This window comes from Mustelus asterias, chromosome 16, assembly GCF_964213995.1.
Source record: "Mustelus asterias chromosome 16, sMusAst1.hap1.1, whole genome shotgun sequence".
NCBI lineage: Eukaryota > Metazoa > Chordata > Chondrichthyes > Carcharhiniformes > Triakidae > Mustelus > Mustelus asterias.
Genome location: NC_135816.1, coordinates 92,823,094 through 92,841,383, shown reverse-complemented (window position 1 = coordinate 92,841,383; position 18,290 = coordinate 92,823,094). Strand labels below are relative to the sequence as shown.

The 18,290-nt window shown below is 43.0% G+C and overlaps 1 protein-coding gene across 1 annotated transcript in view; it reads left to right on the top strand.

Moving 5' to 3' along the window:
* The window catches only part of LOC144505394 (NACHT, LRR and PYD domains-containing protein 3-like), a 50,520-nt gene that overhangs the window by 13,586 nt on the left and 18,644 nt on the right, over positions 1–18,290 (top strand). Inside the window, exons 3-6 of the mRNA XM_078231505.1 lie at positions 2,725–3,039; positions 6,949–7,449; positions 12,982–13,049; positions 17,930–17,961. Coding sequence (XP_078087631.1) covers positions 2,725–3,039; positions 6,949–7,449; positions 12,982–13,049; positions 17,930–17,961 — 916 coding nt within the window. The remainder of the gene's footprint in view (positions 1–2,724; positions 3,040–6,948; positions 7,450–12,981; positions 13,050–17,929; positions 17,962–18,290) is intronic.

Below are 18,290 nucleotides of genomic sequence, written 5' to 3'. Positions count from 1 at the left end.
TCATGTGCCTGTTATTCACAAATTTCCATAAGCCAGTAGAAACGGACGGCCCTGAAGTTACTATCCTTTGCTGTTTAGTAAATATATGCTCCAGTTTATGGTCTAAAATGTGACATGTCAGAAAGTTCTAAAATATAAGATTTCAATAAAAAATTCAAAAATATGATATAATAGGAACAAAGAAGAACGCTGCTGGCGACATTTTCCAAATAAACGTTCGCTTCGACAATTGAAATATAATGAATGACATGAATAAGAACATAACAAGCCGGAGTCATCACTTCAGATGATCAGGCCCACTGTGCTGTTCAATGAGATCATGCCTGATATTCCAATTGAGCACCATTTTCCTGCACAATGCACTTATCCCTGGATATGATAAGGACCAGATGAGAAACGGCAAGTAGATTAGAGTAATTTTTTTTTTGATTTTGGCATCAGGGTGGGTGTAAAGTTGTTCCCTCCGGTTATGATTCAATTGATCCACGAGGGAGTCTTTATCAAAACAATATTTTTTTAAAATAGCACTGTTACAATGTAATAAAATAATTAGCATAAGTTTTACCAATTAAAATACTTAAACATGACAAAATAATTCTTACTCGTATCAATCTCTGTTGCTCACATTTAGCAACATCCCATAGACATAAATCCCTTCTTCAGAATCAGTTAACATGAAAAAAAAAACATGCTCAGCTGAATGTGAGATTTTCAGCCCTTTTACCGCTCTGGAATGAACTCCAGAAGACTTTCAAACAGCAAATTCTCAGTGAAAGATATATCCTCAAACAACTCAGAGATATAAACCAAGTCTCTGTCCAATCCCAGTCTCCGGAATTTTGTGATTCAGATCTACTTCTTTTGACCACTGCCAGAAAGCAGCTGAGTTGATTTCTCTGTGTAAGCCTAGTTCCACCCAGTCAGATGATTTGTTCCCTGTCAATCATCTAATTAGGCCCTACTCTGCAAATCCCCAGGGGAATACTAAGAACAACAGAACAGCATTAGTCCAGATTTAAAACAACACTCCAGCAATTAGGAGCTATTATGCTGCTACAGTATGTGAATAGGATGCAGACAGAACAGCAACGATAATTAAAAGCAGAACTGCTAAGACAGATCCTGTACAAGAAACATGACAAATATATTTCTTAAAGGCACAGTATCATCACAGATTTGTGTCATATGTAGAAAACTACTGACCTTAGTCTTGAATATACTAAACGACTCAGCCTCCACAGCTCTCCACAGCACCCACTGGAGGGGCAGCACATCTGGAAGGGTCTGAAGCAATTGTTGATTAAGTGCAACTTGGTCAAAGTTGCGGCTGTGCAGTAGTTTGAGAATATATGTCTGGAAGACATGCAGTATCATCGGAATCGCAGTACTGATGAAGAGCAGTTCTGTCAGCTGACAGTATGGAAACATCGCTTCACAATCAGGAGGGCAGAACTGAAGATGTGCTGTGCTGCCGGACGTCCATGAATGAGGCTGAGCCACTATCTTTGTTCAGTTCTGAGATGCATTGTGCTTCCCTAGCGACGGTAACGCGTACAGTAGTAAAAACAGGCGATATTTCAAATGCACTTCATTAGATTTAAAGCCATTTTTGGATGCACAAAGTCACAGCCGGGCTAAATTAATGAAATTAATTCTATATTTGATTTCTCATATTTGAGATTGAAACATGTGATTCTGGACTTTATTCAATTATTGCCAACTTTCTCCCAGTTATCCAATAGGATCTGGAATCTTTCAGAAAATCCACTGCAGCTTTCTGTTGCTTCACTGAGGAATGTTCGAAGGTAACATCCAACTTGCAGAAAAAGGCAGTAGACAATGTGGAAAGCATGAGTTTATTGGCACGACTCAAATAAAGGGGAAATCAACTGTTACCCAGGTTTTTGGGAAGAAAGGATTGAATCACAGTCGTAAGGAAATGAATCATTAAATAAACCAGAAATTCGAAGGCGACAGGGACTGTGACTGTGAGAGTAAGTCGAACCAAATATAAAGACTCGTTAGAGAGGAGCAACAAGCCCCAGGAGTAGGGTGGAGCTTTGGCTGGTTGAACCCTGACGAACAAGGAGTTCCTGCCTTAACCAGAAACATCAGATTTCACTTCATTATTCTCTTCAATTTTAGGGTTCAGTGTATTCAACTTGCTGAAGAAACTGTCTTTAAAGACAAGTGCATCCTTATTAGTACGTCTGACCATAAATTATATCTGGAAATCAGGATATTTAAAATAACAGTGGCAGAACAATAACAATGTTGAGTCAGTCTGTTCGCTGGACACTGAAAGCGCATTATACCATGACCGGGCTTGCTCTGAGTTTTCTTGTTGGATATTGTTGTTGGACAACAAATATATTCGGACACATTTGGAAACCAGTTAAAGGAAAATCTGGTCATGATATGCAATATAAATACTTGGACCTGGAAGCAAAGAACTCGAGTTGTTGGAAAATAATTAGTGGTGATCCAAAAGCCATTGGAGAAGCTCGTTTAAAGGCCATTACAATCGCAAGCAAGCATAAAGCCTTCACTGAAATGGATTATTTAACAATGACCCGAGACTGCAACCAATTCATTAAAAACCGCAAATATATCACTTTCCCCTTAAGTACTGAGGAAAGAGATTTCCCGCTGGCCTATTCAATAGTGATTCATACCAACGTTGAGATGTTTGAGAGGCTCCTAAGAAGCATTTATGCTCCACAGAATATTTACTGTGTCCACGTGGACAGGAAGTCTCCAAAGCCATTTCACTCAGCGGTCCAGGCCATAGCATCCTGTTTCAGCAATGTCTTCGTTGCAAGAAAATCAGAGTCGGTGATATATGCCTCATGGTCCCGAGTTCAGGCTGATCTGAACTGTATGGAAGAGCTGCTGCAGAGCCCTGTCCCCTGGAGATATCTTATTAATCTTTGCGGGCAGGACTTTCCAACAAAAACCAATCGGGAAATTGTCAATAGTCTCACACCCAAGAATGGCTCAAATATTTTGGACTCGGTCGCTCCACCAAAATTCAAACAGGTAAATGGGTCAGCTCACTTCATGCATCTATCAATTTTCCTTCGTTCCTTCCTTCCTTCCATCCTTCCTTCCTTCCTTCCCTCCTTCCTTCCTTCCTTCCTTCCTTCCTTCCTTCCTTCCTTCCTTCCTTCCTTCCTTCCTTCCTTCCTCCCTCCGTCCCCCCTTCCTTCCTTCCTTCCTTCATTCCGTCCATCAGCCCACCCGCCCACCCATCATCCATCCATTCATCCATCCCTCCCTCCCTCCCTCCTTCCGTCCCTCCCTCCCTCCGTCCCTCCCTCCGTCCCCCCTTCCCTCCCTCCCCCTCCCTCCCTTCGCTTCCTGGCTCCCTCCCTCCTTCCTTCCCTCCTTCCTTCCTTCATTCCATCCATCAGCCCACCCGTCCACCCACCATCCGTCCACCAATCCCTCCCTCCCTCTCTACCTCCCTCCCTCCCTCTCTCCCTCCCCCACTCCCTTCCTTCCTTCCTTCCTTCCTGCCTTCCTTCCTTCCTTCCTTCCTTCCTTCCTTCCTTCCTTCCTTCCTTCCTTCCTTCCTTCCTTCCTTCCATCCTCCCTCCCTTCTTCCCTCCCTCCGTCCCTCTCTCCCTCCGTTCCTCCCTTCCTCCCTCCCTCTCTCCCTCCCTCCCTCCTTTCCTCCCTCCCTCCCTCCCTTCCCTCCCTTCCCTTCCCTCCCGTCCCTCCCTTCCTTCCTTCCTTCCTCCCATCCTGCCTCCCCCCTCCCTCCCTCCCTCCCTCCCTCCCTCCCTCCCTCCTTCCCTTCCTTCCTTCCTTCCCTCCTTCCTTCCTTCATTCCCTCCTTCCTTCATTCCTTCCTTCCTTCCTCCCTTCCTACCTCCCTGCCTCCCTCCCTCCCTCCCTCCCTCCCTCCCTTCCTTCCTTCCTTCCTTCCTTCCTTCCTTCCTTCCTTCCTTCCTTCCTTCCTTCCTTCCTTCCTTCCTTCCTTCCTTCCTTCCTTCCTTCCTTCCTTCCTTCCTTCCATCCTCCTTTCCTCCCTCCTCCCTTCCCCCTTCCTCCCTCCCTTCCTTCCTCCCTTCCTCCCTTCCTTCCTTCCATCCCTCCCCATGTCCCCATCCCTCCTTCTCTCTTAAACTGAGAGTGTCTGTTGTAGATTTATCCGATATGTCATCAAAACGCGAATACATTTGTCAAACGTGGTTTATCTTTCGTAAAACTACGTTCAATTTTTCTAATCGTAAAACGCTTTCCCAGGTGCATTTTTAGACTTCCTTTCGAGTAAGTTTCAGCATTCCCGCCACAGCTGATGTAAAATTAATCTGTTTGCAGTACAGTGTCTTCTTTCCGTGTCAGGTTCAGCACATGTTTTTTGAAACCATCTCCTGCATGTGGTCTTGCTGTACTTTCACTGCTTTGGCATCACTTAAACGTGGAGTGTGAGACCACTGCATTACTCATACATAGAAACATACAGAGAAAATAGAAGCAGAAGTAGGCCATTTGGCCCTTCGATCTTGCTCTGCCATTCATTCTGATCATGACGTGGAGATTCCGGTGCTAGATTCGGGTGGATAAGCTGAGAGGTGGTGTCACTCGACGCCAGGTTATAGTCCAACAAGTTTATTTGAAATCACAAGGTTCCGGAGAGCTGCTCCTCCGTCAGGTGAAGTGTAGGAATTTGATGTCTTTGTCGATGTGCATGATCTTCCTGGAGAACCTCTCCACTAGTGTCGATCGTGGCCATGATGAGGAGATGCCGATGTTGGATTGGAGTGGACAAGATGAAAGATCACACAACACCAGGTTATAGTGAAACAGGCTTATTTGAAATCACAAGCTTTCGGAGCACTGCTCCTTGCGTTCAACAACTGATGCATAACGACACAATTGTCTCACTGATTATCCACTTCTCTCAATTTACGCCTATTGAAATAACAATCTGCCTTCCTATTTTTGCTACTGAAGTGGATAATCTCACATTCATCCACATCATACTGTTTATGCCATGCACATGCCCACTCACTCAGCCTGTCCGATTCACACTGAAGGATCGTTGCATCGTCCTCACATCTCACCCACTCTCCCAACATTATGTCAACTGAAAATTTGGAGTTAATACATGTGGTTCCCTCGTCCAAATGCTTAACATATACTTAATTGATTTCACTTAATACGAACAGAAGAACAGGAAAGTTGCTCTTTCCAGGCAACTGAAGAGCTGGGAAGTTAAAATGTTCTGTCTGTTACATTATTTATGAACACTGGCATTCGAAATCTGACGGATAATGGCTTATTTTATTTTAATCTAATTGTGGGAATCGATTCTGTGCTTAAGTGGTGTCACTTTTTGCATCATTGTTCTTCATTACTAACAGTAATGTTAGTAATGAATTAGTAATTCCAGTAACTGGAAAAGGTCCTTAGGGATAGGATTTACGACCATTTAGAAAGATGCAGCTTCATCCGGGATAGTCAGCACGGATTTGTGAAGGGCAAGTCTTGCCTCACAAATTTGATAGAATTTTTTGAGGAGGTAACTAAGTGTGTAGATGAAGGTAGTGCAGCTGATGTCATATACATGGATTTTAGTAAGGTGTTTGATAAAGTCCCCCACGGTCGGCTTATGAAGAAAGTAAGGCTGTGTGGGATAGAGGGAAGTTTGGCCGATTGGATAGGTAACTGGCTATCTAACAGAAGACAGGGGGTGGTGGTGGATGGAAAATTTTCGGACTGGAAACCGGTTACCAGTGGAGTGCCACAGGGATCAATGCTTGGTCCTCTGCTATTTGTAATTTTTATAAATGACTTGGAGGAGGGGGCTGAAGGGTGGATCAGTAAATGTACTGATGACACCAAGATTGGTGGAGTAGTGGATGCGGTGGAGGGCTGTTGTAGGCTGCAAAGAGATATAGATAGGATGCAGAGCTGGGCTGAAAAATGGCAAATGGAGTTTAACCCTGACAAATGCGAGGTGATTCATTTTGGTGGGACAAATTTAAATGTGGATTACAGGGTCAAAGGTAGGGTTCTGAAGAATGTGGAGGAACAGAGAGATCTTGGGGTTCATATCCATAGATCTCTGAAGGTTGCCACTCAAGTGGATAGAGCCGTGAAGAAGGCCTATAGTGTGTTGGCGTTCATTAACAGGGGGTTTGAGTTTAAGAGCCGTGGGGTTATGCTGCAACTGTACAGGACCTTGGTGAGACCGCATTTGGAATATTGTGTGCAGTTCTGGTCACCTCACTACAAGAAAGATGTGGAGACACTGGAAAGAGTGCAAAGGAGATTTACCAGGATGCTGCCTGGTTTGGAGGGTAGGTCTTATGAGGAAAGGTTGAGGGAACTTGGGCTTTTCTCTTTGGAGCGGAGGAGGTTGAGAGGAGACTTGATAGAGGTTTATAAGATGATGAGGGGGATAGATAGAGTGAACGTTCAAAGACTATTTCCTCGGGTGAATGGAGCGGTAACTGGGGGGCATAACTATAGGGTTCATGGTGGGAGATATAGGAAGGATGTCCGAGGTAGGTTCTTTACGCAGAGAGTGGTTGGGGTGTGGAATGGACTGCCTGCAGGGATAGTGGAGTCAGAAACTTTAGGAACATTTAAGAAGCTATTGGATAGGCACATGGAGTACTTCGGGATGATAGGGAGGAAATAGCTTGATCTGGTTTTCAGACAAAGCTCGGCACAACATCGTGGGCCGAAGGGCCTTTTCTGTGCTGTACTGTTCTATGTTCTATGTTCTAGTACCGTATGCCACAGCCGCGTGGTTTACACTATGGTTCCACTTTTCAACATTTCCTTAGCAAAATGACACATTTCATAGGAACAAATAAAGTGTATCGAATGGAAACTAGCTTATATTTATTGTTTCTCGTACTGATGTGGTCGGAAAATGAAGATTCAATTGGAAAATGAAAATAAAAGTTTATTCTTTATGTTCACTTTCAGAGACGATGGGAATTTCATCATAATGTCACGCAGAGTGTCGTCAGAACAAATATAAAGAAGAGTCCTCCACCCATACGCAGTCCCATGTATGCGGGGGGTGCATACATTATTGTCACTAGAACATTCGTGAGTGTTCTATTTGCGAACCCAGAAATTCAGGCGTTTTTCAAGTGGTCCGAGGACACCTACAGCCCCGACGAACACGTCTGGGCAACACTGCAGAGAATGCCCGAGATACCCGGCTATATGCCATACATTCCAGGGAACTATGAGAGTGACCCTGTTGTTACCCGAGTAGTGAAATGGTCTTTTATCGCTGGTGATGTAGCGAAAGGAGCCCCATACCCACCTTGCACTGGGAAGTACCGTCACCAACTCTGTGTTTATGGGTCGGGAGACTTACACTGGATTGTCCAACAGGACCGCTTGTTCGCCAATAAGTTTGATGCTCAAGTGGACAATACAGCTGTGCAATGTATGGAGGAATACGTCCGATACAAAGTGATTAATGAAACAAAAACTTAAGAATTAATTGACATAAATGAACCCCAGGCAGCAGGCAGGATCAGAACACGGAATACATCAAGGTTATTAATTAAGACAATCTGCTGAATAATAATGCAGTCTCACGTGACATGTGACCCGAAGTGTAAAAATAAAAAGCTCTGATATAAGCTTCACAGAGATCAAAATGCTAGAACTCTCTTTATGACAACACGACGGGTGTGTCTACATCACATGGACGGCAGCTATTCAAAAAGGCAGCTCACCACCCTCTTCTTAATAGCAATTAGGGATGCGTAATAAGTACTGGCTGAATCCGAGTGCCCCAATCCCAGAAAGATTTGTTTTAAAGCTGGAGCATTCTCATTAGTTGGGCTGTTGACTTAGAGACACCATTAATTCAAATTATGGCATTCCCATGAATTGAATTCTTCAATTGAATTCTTTCATTCTCAACTCAACTACTAAAAATTGTACATCAAACCAATTCAAAATCTGCTTTAGCGTATAAATTGTTAAGGCATTCCCGTCCAGATGCTTGGAACGAAATACAGTTCAACATGCGAACCCACTCGACTAATTTCCATACAAGCCTAAAATAAAACGTTTGAAATAATCGCTTTGATCGACATTTTCAATGTTAATATAATCACAAACACGTAACGATCACTCTTATATGATTCATGTTGTGTTTAAATTTTAAGGTAATTTGAAGTAGTGCCTCCTGTGCTCGTCATTGTTTCATTGATTTTTTTAAAAATTGGACTTTACAATTATAAATCTGCAAACACAGCTTGGGATGAAAATTAACGATAATCATGATCTATAATTATAACGTTGTCTGCAGGGGTTTCCTCCAGGTGCTCCGGTTTGCTCCCACAGTCCGAAAGACGTGCTGGTTAGGTCTTTTGGCCATGCTGACTTGTCTCTCAGTGTAGCCGAATAGGCACTGGAGTGTGGAGACTAGGGGATTTTCACTGTAACTTCATTGCAATGTTAATGTAAGCTTACTTGTGACACTGATAAATAAATAAAAATTAATTAATTAATAATCACTCCATAACATGAGTATTGCGCTTTCTTATCTTTTTCAAACCGGCAAGTCACGTCTCATGAATCTTTTTCTTTATCTTTCTCTCTCACGCGGAGTCAACTTTCAAACAATTGCTGATGACTTCCTTCTGCAAGACAAACACACAACTATAATCTGTATGTACTGAAAGATTTGAATTTCGCAACCATCGGAAATGTTATGCTTGCAATTATGATCAATTGCATTGTTTGTGAATTTTATTGTATGGAATTAAATAAAGAGTTAACAGATGAATGTCGCACTTCCAGTTTGAAAATGAGGGCAAAACATATCTGTTGCGAATCAATTGAGCAGAGCAAGTGAATCACGAACTTCACCATGGGTTTTCGGTATACTGAGTCAGTCCATAATCGGTGAGTTTTACTATACAGGAGCAAGACATTGCTTACAGCAGCGCTCTATCGGCTCTTAAACAGTAAGTATAAGGTTAGCTCCGTCCTGAATTTTTCATCATGACCCGTTTCACTATTATTTTATTTCACTTATTATTCCTCTTACGACATTCCGCAGTTTGCACTTAACCTAGGGACACAAAAGACCTGTTTAATGCGACAGTTCCCTATTTCAAATTCTTCACACTAGAATATTGAAGATCGAAATTGAAGCCTAAACAAATGCGGGCAATATCATGGCCGACAAAGAGAATGTCCAATTGATATTCCATCGCCTCTATTTCAATGTAGATTCTTGAGAATTATTTAAGCTTCATACAAATACAGCAACTCCAAATCCTGCTTAAATTTCGCCAGCTCACGCACTCTGGACAGAGCACGCGCCCTCGAATTTAGAGCCATAGAATCACGACAGTGCAAAAGGAGGCAATTCGGCCCAGTCTGCACCGGCTCACTAACAGAACATCTTAAGCAGCATTGTCCCCACCACCCCGCCCCTCACCCACCCACCCTCCCCCATCTCCCCCCCCCCCTCCCCCGGTATTTACGCTTTAACCCCGCGCATTTACCATGGTTAACCCACCTAACCTACATACCTCCAGACACTAAGGGGCAATTTGTCATGGCCAATACAGCTAACTTCCATCAATATGAACTGATCCAACGCTCTATTATCTACGTCGAGATGTCTCCAAGTCAACCTGCAAAACCGGTAAAAATAAGCACTTGTCCTGTCTCCATACCTCTCATTTTGATTGCGTTAACTGGAACTCTCCCCGTTCTTTTCTGTTTTTACTGGTGTAGATTCAGAAAAGATATCTCATTAAAATTGGACATCGATGAGGTGCTGCCGGCCAACTGTAGCAGCAGAATTGTATTCAACCACATCTGTAACATGAAAGCCTTGCTCAAGCCCTATTCAATCCAGCATGACCGTGCAGCCAAGGGATGAAAAGTCATCGTCGTAAAACATGAAATCTGTTTATCTCCACAGTTGCTATTAATTATTTGCAGTTAATTATTGTTCCAGCATTTTATATTTACAGTCAGATTTCCAACAACCGCAGTATTTTATTTCTGAGCAGTATTTCTGTTTGATTTCTCAGTAGTCTACACAACTTCATATGAAACATCAAAAGGCAAAGACCTGAGTGCAACAAGGAAATTTTTACAGGAAAGACTCAAATGGGGAATGGATACAGCGAGAAAAAGTAGTCTCAAATAGAAAGGAAATGTGAAAATTCGGCAGCTCTGACAGTTTCTGTTCGCGGGTATATTCTTTAAATCTTGTATAGATCTGCAATGTCCACTGTCCCTTCCCCTCTCCACAGATGCTGCCGGGTCTGCTGAGCGTTTCCAGCATCGACTGTTATTATTTCAGATTCCGGGCGTGAGCTGTACGTCACTTTTTGAACAATAAAACAATCCTTGTGAGGGAATGATATTAAATAAGAAATGGGAAGCAACAGCGGGAAAAGATTCAAAGAATCGATTCGTTCTATTTGCTGAATCCGAATAATACTATCTCAGCTCCACACTACAGTTCAGGGAAAACCATCATTATCAGCAATAAGAAAGGAAGGCTGAGTTGCATTCCTAATGCAAGATAAGTGGAGTTTGGAAATTTGTTTATTTTAATTACACCCGCGTATGTTTTCGAAGCAAAATCTCACCGAAACGGATTCAATTTAGCTCCAAGCGTGAGGTTTCTTATTTGAGAGGTTTAAAAATGAACAGACTGCGATGACTGGGAATCGATCCCGGGACAACAGCTCAGAAACCAGCTATGCTTGCTACTATACCACTGAAATTGCCATAAATACAGCATACAGTCCCAAGGCTGTTAATGAGTGCGTTATTATTAAAGTAAAACAGAGTTTATGCTGAGCCACAGAAGGAGATATTCGGTCAATTGACAAAAGCTTGATCAACGTGTTGGATTTGAAGGAGCATCTAAAGCAGAGATGGAGTTCGAGAAGTGGGGAGTTTTAGGCAAGGATGGAGCTGGAGAAGTGGGGAGTTTTAAGGAGGGAGTCCAAAATTTTAGACCAGGTCGACTGAAAGCACGGCTGTCAATGCTGCAGAGATTAAAATCGGGAACGTACAAGATTGCAGAAGAACTGAAATGTGGAAAATTCATTGTGCTTGAGGAGGATACAGAGAAAGGCAGGGTCTGGAATGGGTGGTAATACTGAAGCTGGGCTCTTATGATTCATTGAGAAAATTTCAGCATATCATCCCCGCTTTCCTATTGCAGTCCCGTTTTTATTGAGCACAAGCGTTGGGAAATCATCTTGCAGCTAAATAAAACCTTGGCTGGGCCGCATTTTCGGTGTTGAGTGCAGTTCTGATCACCAAACTACCAGAAGAACGTGAAATCTTTGGAGAGAGTGTAAAGAAGGTTCAACAGGAGTTGCCTGGCCTCAAGGGTGTCGGTTATGAGGAGAGGTTGAATAAACTCAGATTGCTTTCATGGGAAAGATGGAAGCTGAGGGGGGACCTGATCGAGGCCTACAAAATTATGAGAGGCATAGACATGGTAGAGCGTTTTTCCTAGGGGTGGAAGTGTCAATTACAAGGGGCACAGGTTCAAGGTGAGAGAGATAAATTTTAAGGGAGATGTGCCGGGGAGGTTTTCATGCAGAGAATGGTGTGTGCCTGGAACATACTGCGAGAGGAGGTGGTGAAAGCAGGCACATTAGCAACATTTAAAAGTATATGAATAATGAGGGAATCGAGGAATACGGACCAAGTAAGGGCAGAAGGGTTTTGTTTTTGTTCAGTTAGGGCATCATTTCGGCGCAGGTTTGGAAGGCCGAAGCACCTGTTCCTGTGCTGTACTGTTCTTTGGTCTTTGGTCTAACTGAGCGTGGACTCTGAACTTTGAAACCAGCGGAATTAACATTGCTGTCAATCAAGGTGCTCACTGATACACAATCTTCACCAGTCTTCTATATCGCAACCAATTTCCAATTCTAAAGTATATTTCTAATTTCGTGTCGTCCTTAGTCGTAATGAAAACTCGCCATGATGGCGCATTGAACCCCGCTTCCCAGCGTAGAAGGCAAGGAATTTAACCACGACACTTAACGGCGGATACTTCGAAAGTGCTCATGGGAAAAAATAATTGCTGCAATTCGTTGAATCTACTGTAATGTGGGCCATTTCCTTTGCTTATGGACGGCAGCCATTCAGGATCCAGCCATTCATCCTACTCTCTACTTTTTTTTACTGATCCCAGTCCCTCTCCGTCAGAAAACACCAGTATTCTCTTCAATTTCCGTCCTCTTTCCGGTCGCTGCTCTAATCGACAGCTCCCTGACACAGAGATGATTTTCTCGTTGGGTATTTCATTGTGTAAAATATGAAAGATGGTGAATCCCATTATTATTCCTAGCTCTTCGTCCTCGCTAATCTTTCAGTTTTTTTCATCTGATAATTTGCTGGTCTGTGCAGCTCCCACCTGACGCTCCTCAATTCTAAACCCACGTCACAATCCATACATTCAATTCACTAACCGTCCGACCAAAGAGGTGAATCACATTTGTACAGGAAGCAACTATTGGTTCCAAGTTCGACTACTTCAAGGATGTGTGATAAGAATGAGCCGGGATGGCTGTGCCCTTTGCTCCACTGTTTTATGACAGAGATCTTTGTAAAATCTATTTGCCTCATTTTATAGACCAGTCATAAAAAAAATGTTTGTAAAAAATAAAACTAGTTTGACGACATGGAAATATATTTGTGTACGGAACAAACATGGGTGGAAAATTTAGGGTTGGGTTTGAGTGGGGGTGGGGGGGGGGGGGTGGGGGGGGTGGGGGGGCGGGTAATTGTGGGGGGGGGGGGGCGGTGAGTTAATATTACCAGACACATGTCCTATGGCATTGGACACCGCAATTAATCGCATTTCTTTTTCAATCGAATGACAGATCGTCAGATTCGAATTATCGTTGCTCCAAACAATCAGAGCTCGTTGCGGTTGTAAAGTATAAGTCCGAAGGTCAGGTTTATGAGTGCATTTTGTAATTGATCTTTAACCAGAGTATGTTCAAGACATGCAACGTAACTCGCCGACTCCCTGAGAAGCAAATCCGGAGACGCAGCACAAGGTAAGGCCATGAATCTACCCGAGCAGAATTCCAGTATTTTAGCTCACTGGAACTTCTCACCCCCGTTTATGTGTTCAATTATTCAGTGCTCTTGTTCAATGTAACTATAAGGTGAAAATACTTTAACAAAAAATAACTTCCTGGAAACAGCGCCAATTCACAAAATGCAACAGGACTCTCAAAAATGCTGTAAATAGCATTTAAATACAACCCAATGAATATCTTTGAATACATGGTTCGACGTCACAATTCTTCAGTATAATCCATTTCCTTCTCTAAAATCAAAAGTTTGGAAGGGGGTTACTGGAGGGTGTGATTGGTAAGGGGGCGGTGGAAGGACTGGTGGTGAGTCACTCTACGAGCCCGAACGAGATCAAGATGCCCAGTTTTTTTTAATGTTCCAATGTTAGTGCAATGTTGCCTTGTTGTCAGGGACTGTTGCAATTGCCTCTTTTGCATCTGTCAATCAGTCCGAATTTGAAGACCTCAGCTGCAATCAAGGCAGGGGGCCATGAGCAGCTCATATTCGAATCAATGCTGGCACTCGCTGCCACTTCTCATAAGCCCATTTATCAAGTTTCTGGTCATTTTAGGTTCCTGTTTGGGAGATAATTGGCGGAACGTAAGCTGGTGTCAATTCTTTTCGTAAGTTAAAGCTCGTCAATCATGCATTATGCCCAGTGTGGCAGCGATGAATGCTTTGGAATGAGTTAGCTGCGACAGCTTTTATTGGTGCTGCCCTCTTCAGCTACTCTGGTGCATTGTTCTAATAGATAATTAGTTTTAAGTTAGCTATAGAGAATGATAGGTCGGGCCCAAAAGTTAAAATTCTAAATTGGGGCAAGGCCAATTTTGATGGTATCAGGCAGGAACTTTCAAGGGTTAATTGGGGGAGTCTGTGGGAAGGCAAAGGGACGTCTGGTAAGTGGGAGGCTTTCAAAGGTGTATTAACCAGGGTTCAGGGTAAGCACATTCCTCTTAGAGTGAAGGGCAAGGCTGGTAGAAGTAGGGAATCCTGGATGACTCCGGATATTGAGGCCCTGGTCAAGAAGAATGAGGAACCACATGACATGCAGAGGCAGCTGGGATCAAGTGAAAGCGCTGATGAGTATAGGGAGTGTAGGAGTAGAGTTAAGAGTGAAATCAGGAGAGCAAAATGGGGACACGAGATTGTTTTGGCAGATAAGGCAAAGGAGAATCCAAAGAGCTTCTACAAATACATAAAGCCCAAAAGAGTAACTAGGGGAGTGAGTAGGGCCTCTAATCGATCAACAAGGTCATTTATGTGTGGATCCACAAAAGATGGGTGAGATCTAAATGAATATTTCTCATCAGTATTTACTGTTGAGAAAAACATGGATGTTCGGGAACTTGGGGAAATGGATAATGATGTCTTGAGGAGTGTACATATTGCAGAGAAGGAGGTGCTGGAAGTCTTAAAGCACATCAAGGTAGATAAATCCCTGGGACCTGATGAAGTGTATCCCAGAACGTTGTGGGAGGCTAGGATAGGGTCCCCTAGCAGAGATATTTGCATCATCGATAGTCACAGGTGAAGTGCCTGAAGGTGAAGGGTGGCAAATGTTGTGCCTTTGTTTAAAAATGGCTGCTGGGAAAAGCCTGGTAACTACAGCCGGTGAGCCTCACATCTGTGGTGGGTAAGTTCTTGGAAGGTATTTTGAGAGACGGGATCTATAGGCATTTAGAGACACAAGGAGTGATTGGGGAAGTCAGCATAGCTTTGTGAGTGGAAAATCACGTCTCACAAATTTGATTGAGTTTCTTTGAAGGGAAAACCAAGAAGGTAGATGAGGGCAGTGCAGTTGATGTTGTCTACATGGACATTAGCAAGACATTTGACAAGGTACCGCATGGTAGGTTGTTGCATAAGGTTAAATCTCACGGGGTCCAGGGTGAGGTGCTAAATGGATACAAAATTGGCTGACGACAGAAGCCAGAGGATGGTTGCAGAGGGTTGTTTTTCAAACTGGAGAGCTGTGAGCAGCAGTGTGCCTCAGGGATCACTGCTGGGTTCACTGTTATTTGTCATTTATATTAATGATTTGGATGGGAATATAAGAGGCATGTCGGTACGTTTGCAGATGACACCAAGATTGGTGGTATAGTGGACAGTGAAGAAGGTTATCTCGGATTGCAATGGGACGTTGATCAATTGGGCCAGTGGGCTGACGAATGGCAGATGCAGTTTAATTTAGATAAATGCGAGGTGATGCATTTAGGTAGATTGAACCAGGGCAGGACTTACTCAGTTAATGGTAGAGTGTTGGGGAGAGTTACAGAACAAAGAGATCTAGGGGTTTAGATTCATAGCTCCTTGAAAGTGGAGTCACAGGTGGACAGAGTGGCGAAGAAGGCAATCAGCATGCTTGGTTTCATTGGTCAGAACATTGAATACTGGAGTTGGGACGTCTTGTTGAAGTTGTAAGGCCACACTTGGAATATTGTTAAAAAGCTCTGGTCACCCTATTATAGAAAGGATATTATTAAACTAGAAAGAGTGCAGAAGAGATTTATTAGGATGTTGCCAGGACTTGATGGTTTGAGTTATAAGGAGAGGCTTGATAGACTGGGATTTTTTTCTCTGGAGCGTAGAAGGCTGAGGGGTGATCTTATAGAGATCTATAAAATAATGAGGGGCATAGATCAGCTAGATAGTCAATATATTTTCCCAAAGGCATGTGTGTATAAAACTAGAGGGCATAGGTTTAAGGTGAGAGGGGAGAGATACAAAAGGGTCCAGAGAGGAAATGTTTTCACACAGAGCGTGGAACAAGCTGCCAGAGGTGGTAGTAGAGGCGGGTACAATTTTGTGTTTTGAAAAGCGTTTAGGCAGTTACATGGGTAAGATTGGTGCAGAGGGATATGGGCCAAATGCGGTCAATTGGGACTAGCTTAGGGGTTTAAAAAAAAAGGGCGGCATGGACAAGTTGGGTCGAAGGGCCTGTTTCCATGCTGTAAATCTCTATGACTCTATTGTATCATAACTCATAGAAATTAGTGGGGTTCTGCGATTTCAGCGGCAACTTGCCTTTAGTCAAAACCTGTACAGAAATGTATGACTTCATGTAGCCTTGCCTTGCATCACCCTTTTTATCCTCAACAGACCCGCCCAACACCCTTCTCATTACCCCTTATTGTTGAAATGCGAAAGCAATACTTTGGGGTCCTTTTTGCCACTCTATTCTCACATGTTTTCTTTCCCAGTATCGTTATCCTCTTTAATTCACCTATTTACTGTTGGCTTGGTTCTTGCTTGGAAAAAAAATCAATTAACATTAATGATGCACCTCTTCTCTTTTGTTTCATCATGTCCCCATCCCTCCCGTTTTCAAAGGAGAGCTGTTTTGGTTCCGTTTTCTTTCAATATTGCTGCAATGCACCTACCCTGTATCTGTAACATTTCTTCCTAAAAAGAACATCAATTGTTCCAGATTTCTTTCCTCTAAGTCTTTTCGTTCCATTTCGATCTGATAATACAGCCATGAATCACAGCTAATCATGAATCCCTTCAGCACTGAGGGTGATTTTCCTTTTGGCCTAATCGAGTGTCGGGTTCAGTCTGGCAATTGTCCGCGCATTGCGTCGTTCGTCTCATTCAGACAAAATATTTTGCTTCAAGGGACATTGAGTGTTTTAGAAGAAATTAGGATTTTTTCAATTTCAGCCGTTGATAGGTCTAAGTGAATTATTCGCGGGTATTGTAATATCTCAATATTTCCAAATAATCTATATGCACATATTAACAGTGCCCACATCTGTCAATAACCTCCCCGACCCTAATAAATGATGGGTTAGATACGGTATTACAATTACCTTTGTTCCTGCAATCATATTAGCCCATATCTCCATGGGGAACATTTGTTGCTTCGGGGGCTGGGGATGGGGGCGAGGGGGAGGGGATGGGGAGAGCTCGTCTGCACTTCCGGAAGAAATTTCACTGAACCCCACTGCTGGTCGGGGCTTCACCCGACCAACTCCTTGTGGGATTGGGGGCTTAACTGATTTTATTCTTCGACTTTTTGGGCAGCACCTGAAGTGGGTGAGTCATCTAAGGACCAGGACGTTCTGCATCACAAGTCATAGGAAGTAGGCAGTGGCGTAATGATATCGTCGCTAAACTAATAATCCAGGCGCTCCTGTTAATCCTCTTGGTTCAAATCCTACCACACCAGATGGTTAAATTTTGAATTCATTAAAAAATGGAATTAAAAGTCTGCTGATGACCATGAATCGATTGTCATAAGAGGCCCCTGGTTCACTAATGCCCTTTTGGGAAGGAAATCTGCCCTCCATACCTCGTCTGGCCTAAATGTGACTCCAAACCCACAACAATACCCCCAGGGATGGGCAGTAAATGCTGATCCAGCCAGCGGTGCATTCATTCTATGAAGGAATACATAAAACACATAACCAATAGTTTCTCCAATGACGAGGTCAGGTGAATTAAAATAGTTCTCATGTTAACCGTTCAGTCTAAATGTCATATAACAATTACATTTATGCCAGTGTATTAGAATACCAGAAGGTCGATCACGACAATGACTGAAGGTCCGAATCGAAAGGAAAACGTGAGATTTCTATCAAGAACAAGGAAAGTCACCGGTAAGAAAAATAATGCAAGAAAAAGAAGCACGTTTCAATTGTTAGTTCTATCATTACCAACAACCCCACACAGATACAGCTCACCAATGTGTCTTACATTGGCACTTGCACAGTAAGCCGACTCCAAGAACTCATGAGCAATTGTCTGTAATGTAATTTTCACTTTCCTTTGATGTATACTCCGTAACTCACGTGTTACAAATCACAATCTCTCGCATTTGTAACGTCGATTTTCATTCATGTTCTGTGGGCTTCAGGTCTTCAGCAGGACGTGGGAATAACGATAGAAGTACACGGAACGGCTAGTCAGTTGAAAATATTGGTAGCATTGTATAGAATGCAGGGGCCACCATGTCGACAGATGTGCGAAGCTAGGCCAATGGATTGCATTGTGGCAGGGCTAATGGCATGACTTCGGCAAACTACATTCCTCGGAATTGAGAACTGCAGATACACCTCTGAGATCTCCCATTAAGTACTTTAATGTAGATTTGGCCGATATTTTACGAGATAATTATAGGAGTGCTCTGCAGAATATGAACATATTACAATAGAGATACAAAAATGAAAAGGCTGCATTAAGATCCAGGTCCGAGAAAAAAACTTAAGAAATATGTT